The following is a 7450-nucleotide window of genomic DNA, read 5'->3' as shown; positions in this document are numbered from 1 at the left end:
GTTCTGGATCAGTCTCCCTGCTCAGTGGGGAGTCTGCTTCTCCTTTTTCCCCTCCCCCTGCTCATGGTCTTTCTCTCAAATAAATAAATAATATCTTTAAAAAGAGAAGAGTGGGAGACAGCACTTCTAATGGGGAAGAAAGCCAAGCGTTAATATGACTATATGAATAGTGTAATTAAATTTAATTAATTTACATGGTAAACTAATTTCTATCTATAAATAGATCAACTTACATATAGAAACATAGTAATCTGGGATCCCTGGGTGGCGCAGCGGTTTGGCGCCTGCCTTTGGCCCAGGGCGCGATCCTGGAGACCCGGGATCGAATCCCACGTCGGGCTCCCGGTGCATGGAGCCTGCTTCTCCCTCTGCCTGTGTCTCTGCTTCTCTCTCTATCTCTGTGTGACTATCATAAATAAATTAAAAAAAAAAAAAAAAAAAGAAACATAGTAATCTAACCATAAGTTGGCTGAAACAGAAGAGCACTATAGCCACATGCAACACCACTGTAGCCACACACAATACCATGGATGAGACTTAGAAACACAATGTAGAGATTTTCACCTGACTCCAGATCCATGAGGACCCAGAAGAGATCAGAAATGCTCCCAGCATATAATTCCCTTTGATTGTAATTCCATTATGATATCCCATTTGACAAGGAAAACCTGTTATAGAACAATAGCTGACTGATATAATAATCAAAGCAAACATGCATGAGGCAATTAGAATATGTGCTGTTTCTTGCTTTGGATATATGATCTGACATTAAGGAGAGACGGCATGATAATTCCATTATTCAAGTTTATTTCTGATGTCTTTACAAACAAGTGACTATATGTGGCCTCCCTTCTGGAGCACTGGGAGAATTTGAAGGACATGCACATTTGTGCAGAAGAACCGGTGACCCTGAACCACATGACCAGCAGGACATCCAGCTCTCCTGTGAAGCATCCTCTGGTCATGCAGGAAGAAGGAATTTCAGAGAAGGAAGGAGGTATGAAATGGATAATGTTGGTATTGTTCATTGCCATCCCTTAGCATTTGTGACAAATATTAGGAAAGGGGGCTTATTCGTGTGAGAATAGGAAGAGTCAGATTAACAGGTAGCATTGGAAGTTTTCAAGTAGAAACAGAAGATAATTCGGTAATAAATATATATGACACTATCAACCCTTCACCCCAATGAATAAATCTCTTCAGTCTTTGACACTAATATTCTATGCTTCCACAAATACGTGCACAGCATTAAACAGAAATGCTTTGCATAGTAAGATGGGTATAATGAAATTTTGCTTTCTCATATTTGTGGACATCTCTAATGCTAAGAATGCATTAGAACAATGTATTTCTTCAAATTTGTCTTTCCATGTAGATTCCACTGGAAGATATATACTTGCTAATCAGTGTTTGCAGTGACTATGGACGGCTTTCTGGACACTATACTGAATCACAGAATTAAAGCGAGACCAGTTAGGAAACACAGTAGCAGGTTTGTAGAGTAAGTGGCTGACATTAAGCTTTTTGATTGTAATGTACATGCCTGAAATTATGATTTTGATTTCTGAGGCATCCATTTCAAAGACAGTCATTCAAATTAACATATTGCCAGTTGTATGTATCACATAATTATTATATAAGCTCTGAGGCCATTGCATCCAGGAAGCACCCCTTTAGAAAGCCCTGGTAATCTAGATAACTATCATGAGTGACTCTATTTTTCCCTTTCTGTACCAAATTATATTAGTGTGCTCTCTGTATGGTTTTGTTGTTATTATTTTTAAGCTCTGTAGGAAAATATTTTATTACTTTCTCTTTAATTTTTTATTTGAGTATATTGACACACAATATTACATTAGTTTCAGATGTACAACATAGTAATTCAACTCCTCTAGACCTTATGCTGTGTTCACCCCAATTCTAATTGCCCTATGGCCCATTACATCACTAGTACAATATCATTGACTGTATTCCCTAAGCTGTACTTTCCCATTCCTATGACCTAATTCATTCTATAACTCCATTTCCACTCTCCTTTGTCAATTTTGCCCATCCTCCAATTCCACCCATGTTTTAAATTCTCCAATAAAAAATAAGCCCACAGACTCCCAGCCACCATACCCATGGACTCCAGTGAAGATAGATACCTCAGTCTCTCTCTCTCTCTCTCTCTCTCTCTCAATGCCTCTCCCCAACCTGCCCTGAGATCTCCCCAAATGGCCTTTGGGCAGCCCATGTATCACCCAGGACCTGTGAATAATAAACCTGGTTTTGTTAGAGTTCTCTGATAGGTGTTGTTGAGGCATGCACTGCAATCACAATAAGAGGCAAAGGGCAGGTGCAGACACAGAAGAGGCTCAGAGAAGTCTCTGTGGGAAGGTCCACAAGCACATGGGTACAAGGGAGTGCCCAGGCTTTTCTAGCCTGAGCATCCCTGTCAGTAGCCTGAGTCCTAAACAGAACAATGTTAGAGTCCACATTATCAGGAAGAGGAGTGAAAGTAGTGATGTAAATAGATTGACAAGCTCAAGGTGAAAACTGGGTTTTTGTATTTTTATCCACAGTAAAATTATGTAAAAGCCTAGTGGCTAAGCATAGTTCTTTTTCTTTTTTTTTTTTTCCTTTTTTTTTTTTCAGTATAGTTCTTTTTCCATAAGAATAACACAACCCATGATTATTCTTTTGGGAAATCTAGTAGGGAAAATTTACTTGGCATGATATAGTTATTTTAAATGAAATTATCTTTAAGAAATCCAACATGGGGCAGCCTGGGTGGCTCAGCAGTTTAGTGCTGCTTTTAGCCCAGGGCATGATCCTGGAGACCCAGGATCAAGTCCCACCTCAGGCTCCCTGCGTGGAGCCTGCTTCTCCCTCTGCCTCTCTCTCTCTCTCTCTCTCTCTCTCTCTAATAAATAAATAAAATCTTTTTTAAAAAAGAAATCCAATATGTCCAATGTAAGATACAGAAATTTCTAGGCATTTGTGATCCAAGATTGGGGAAAACACTGGGAATGTCTGAAAGTGGACAAAGAGGAAATTGTTTGTATATCAGACAGAGCAGAAGCTTAATAAAGTGAGTTACTTAAATGTATGGATATGTTGAAATCATACAAATGGAAGTTCCAGGAAATAAATATAAGCAGCAGATTCTACTTCCACAGCCTGATCAAATAATAGCAGATCCTGGTTCTGTGACTGTGAGCCCTGCAATCATGGGAACTTCTTCAGACCTGGGACGATTGGCCCTGGTATCACTGGAACCCTAACAATTCTTTTCAGAGCCCTCTTTATGTCTCTGTTCCTCAAGCTGTAGATGAAGGGGTTCAGCATGAGCGTGACCACCATATACATCACCGAGGCTACTGCGCTTGCGTGGGAGCTCTGGGGAGCAGCAGAGCTAAGGTACACAACCAAGCATTGTACAATAAAATAAACATACAACTGATAGGTGAGATGCACAGGTGGAAAATGCTTTATACTTGCCCTGAGCTGATAAGATTCCACATATGGAGGAAACGATCTTAGAGTAAGAGTAAAGGATCCCAGCAAAAGCACCACCTCCCAGCAGGAGAGCTGCAAAATACATCACCAAGTTATTAAGAAATGTATCAGAACAGGCAAGTTGGACCATTTTGTTGAGTTCACAGAAAAAGTGGGGGATATGCAGGTGTGTACAGAAGGAAAGCCGCAACATCATTAAACTTTGTAACAAGGAGTTCAGAATACACATGATCCAGGACACCAGAACCAGCAGTCCACAGAGCAGGGGGTTCATGATGACCATGTAGTGCAGGGGGTGACAGATGACCACATACCGGTCATAGGCCATTACACTCAGGAGAAAGACATCCAACACAGCAAAGAGGGTGAAAAAGTACATCTGAGTGATGCAGCCTGCATAGGTGATGACTTTGCTCTGAGTCTGGATGTTCCACAGCATCTTGGGAATAGTGGTGGGGGTGAAACAAATGTCTACAAAGGACAGGTTGGCAAGGAAGAAGTACATGGGGGTGTGGAGATGGGAGTCAGAGCTGACGGCCAGGATGAGGAGCAGGTTTCCAAACACAGTGATGAGGTACATGGAGAGGAAAAGCCCAAATATGAGGGGCTGCTGTTCTGGTTCCTCTGAAAATCCCAGAAGAAAAAAATTCAGAAATTTGTGTATGATTTCCTGATTCCATGTGGTGGAGGTGACTTCTGGGAAAGAACAAAATAGCTTGACTGATTTTCATACAAACTTGCATTATTCACATATTTGAAATCTTACATTTTATATTTTGCCATCCAGAAATTTATTTTAGTATTCTATGTATGTGTATCATCCCCTGTAGGGGATTCCCATGTCATCTTAGTTATCCAATTTTTCTTCCAACACTCTTTCCCTTAATGGTTTATATATTCTACAGCTTTAATGAGATATCCTTCCAATTTTAAAGATTATAAATTGAGTGCTTACCAATTGTTAAGCAAGGAGTCTAGAGTACTAAAGAACATATGTCTCTAGAATTCTGTTGTGCCTTCTCGTCAGAGGGCAAGGAAGAGACACAGCAGAGGGAGAAGCAGGCTCCATGTGGGGAACTAGATGTGGAACTCAGTCCCAGGACTCCAGGATCACACTCTGAGCCAAAGGCAGACGCTCAACTGCTGAGCCACCCAGGCATCCCCAGCCTAGTTATTCTGAAGTGGAACCCAAATATTAAACAACTGGTAATATTTTTTAAATTGCTCAAAGTTAGAGATAAAAGCAGAAGGAACAATTGGATATCTATTTAAAGAGAATTTAGACCTTCGAATCCCCTCTTGCCTCTACTCAGTTGATGGCTGTGATTTTTTTTCACCCCAGCAGAAATCTGGGGTATTATTTTCTGAAGAGGTCTCTGAACTTCAGGATGCTAGACACATACCCAAACCCTAACCCTAGTCCCAACCTTAATGCCTAACCCTAACCAAGGCCTAACCCTCTGGAGGGGTCCCTGAAATGCAAGATACCATGCACATACCCTCACTCTGACCCTAAACATAACTGTAACACTAACCCTAACTCTAATCCTAGACCTGAAGAAAAAAAGATGCAATATATTTATAATTAATATATAATTAAAATAATAATATATATAATTAATATATCAATATATGATATAATATATAATTATAATATATAATATAACAACCAGACAAGGAGCATGGCCCTTCCCGTCCAAAGTTGCAGGGGCTGAGGCACTGGAGATGAGATATTTACAGCTCCCTGTGTCTGCTCATTGGATACACTTACTCTTGTTACTCCAACATGGTTCCCTAGAGGAAAACTGTTTTGTACACAAAGGAAATTGTTCTAATGAACCTCTGTTCCCAAGAGACCCATTCAGAAGTAGTGACTCCACTGAGGTTTTTTTTTTTTTTAACTCCCTTTCCCTGAACATGCTGTCTTCCTGATGTGTGAATCCCCTAGGATCTTATTCCACCTCAAAGTTATAATTTTCTCCAAGTCTATGACTGAGTAATCTACCTGGGTTAGGTCTCTTGATCTTCAAAGCACTGATATGTGGTGGGGACCCAGGCCTGCTATCTCCAGATAGGCTCTATTATTCTTTTCAAGAAAGTGGAGAAGTGGGTTCCTATGATAATATACCTTGGCCACTACACACAATGACTTAAAGACACATTTGCCATTACAATTAGGAATTTCTCCATCTCAAGTTAAAAGCTGTCACCTGTCCCTTGTTGTAAAATGTTTATTAATTCTAAGTGATATTCCTAGGCCTTTCTGAGAGCTATCACCTATCCTGACACCTTATAGGAATTGTTTGATTTTGTTCTTGAAAATGTGTTATCCCTGAGAAAGTACATTTCTCAGCTCCATTCTCCATGCAGGAGTGGCACTTGGTTACATATAGTGATCTGCCCCAAGTTAATGCTCAAGTATGTGGTGAGCTTTGAGGTGTCATTCTCTCAGGATGCTTCTAGTTCTCAAGCTCTGGAGCAGCGGTTCTCAACCAGAAATGAATTTTCCCCTGGAGATGCCTGGTAATGTCTGATGCTCTAAACACCTACATCCACAAGAAAGCATCCTCCAAAAATAGGGCTACACTGTCCGAAATGTCAAAGGGAACAAGTGAGAAAACCTTTTCTGGACCAGCACTTCTCCAACTTCAAATTATCTACAACTTGTACATGAATCCACATGGATTCCACTACAAATACAGAATCTGGTCACAAGTCCAGGTGGCCCAAAGATTCTGCCTTTTGGCAAGCTCTCAGTTGCTGTTGATGTTTGGTTCCAGCTGAGGACCGACCACTCTTTAATTAGCAAGGCTGTGATCCTGTGTTAGAGTTAGGTGTAGGTAATTTTAGGTCTCCAAGCCAAAAATCATCATTGCAGGGATGCCTTGGTGACTTAGCGGTTGAGCATCTGCCTTCGGCCTAGGGTATGATCCTGGGGTCCTGGGATCAAGTCCCACGTCAGGCTCCCTGCATGGAGCCTGCTTTTCTCTCTGCCTGTGTCTCTGCCTCTCTCTGTCTGTGTCTCTCATGAATAAATAAATTAAATATTTTTTAAAAATCATCATTGAATATACTTTGAAGGAATAAGATATTCATTCATTCTAGAGGCTGTGTAAATTCTGCGTTTATTTCTTTTATATATAGTCCTTGAATGACACATATTAAAATACTTCTGAAAAAATGTTTTGGAAAGCATAATAAAGGCCTCAAAATATGTGCATATCCTAATCCCCAGTATCTATGCACATAATATCATTTGTAGCAAGGAAGAATTAAGGTGGCACACTGAACAGAGTTGCTAATCAACTTACCTTCAGATAAAATATTAACAAGGTTTAGAGATATCGGAATGCTTGTGTACTGTTGATGAAACTGCATGTTGGTGAAGCCACTGTGAAATACAGTACTAAGAAAAAATAGAATTAACATATGATGCTGTATTTTTACTTGTGAGTATTTACCCAGAGAAAACAAAAACATTAATTAGAAAAACTAAATGCATCCCTATGTTTATTTGCAGCATTGTTTACAATAACTTATATATGGAAACAGCCCAGTGTCCATTGATAGATGAATGTATGATAGATTTATATGTGGAGATATATATATATATATATATATATATATATATATATATATATATGTTTATCTATCCATCATATACATATAGAAATGGAAAATATAGTATAAGGCAAGATTTCATTCTTTGCTATGCCTAACCAATATTCTATATTATATGTATATATATATCACTTGTTGTGATGAGCATCAGGTGATGTATGGAAGTGTTGAATCATTATATTGTACCCCTGAAACTAAGAAAACACTGTATGTTAATTATCCAACAATTTAAATTTTTTAAAGAAAAAAATAAAAGATAAATTGATTAGCCATAATTGCCCAGGTGGGACTTAGATAATCACAATGGTTCCCATATGTTGATGGGGGG

General features: G+C 39.3%; 1 protein-coding gene across 1 annotated transcript; it reads right to left on the bottom strand.

Moving 5' to 3' along the window:
* Positions 1-3210: 3210 nt before the first annotated feature.
* Positions 3211-6879, bottom strand: LOC112913213 (olfactory receptor-like protein OLF4). The gene is given in 3 exon segments (XM_072722134.1): positions 3211-3417; positions 3419-4197; positions 6813-6879. Coding segments are annotated over 3 exon segments (1053 nt in total).
* Between the last annotated feature and the right edge of the window lie 571 nt (positions 6880-7450).

The sequence above is a fragment of the Vulpes vulpes genome, chromosome 9, assembly GCF_048418805.1.
Source record: "Vulpes vulpes isolate BD-2025 chromosome 9, VulVul3, whole genome shotgun sequence".
NCBI lineage: Eukaryota > Metazoa > Chordata > Mammalia > Carnivora > Canidae > Vulpes > Vulpes vulpes.
Note: the sequence above shows the minus strand (reverse complement) of the source record. Positions and strands in the feature narration are given on the sequence as shown.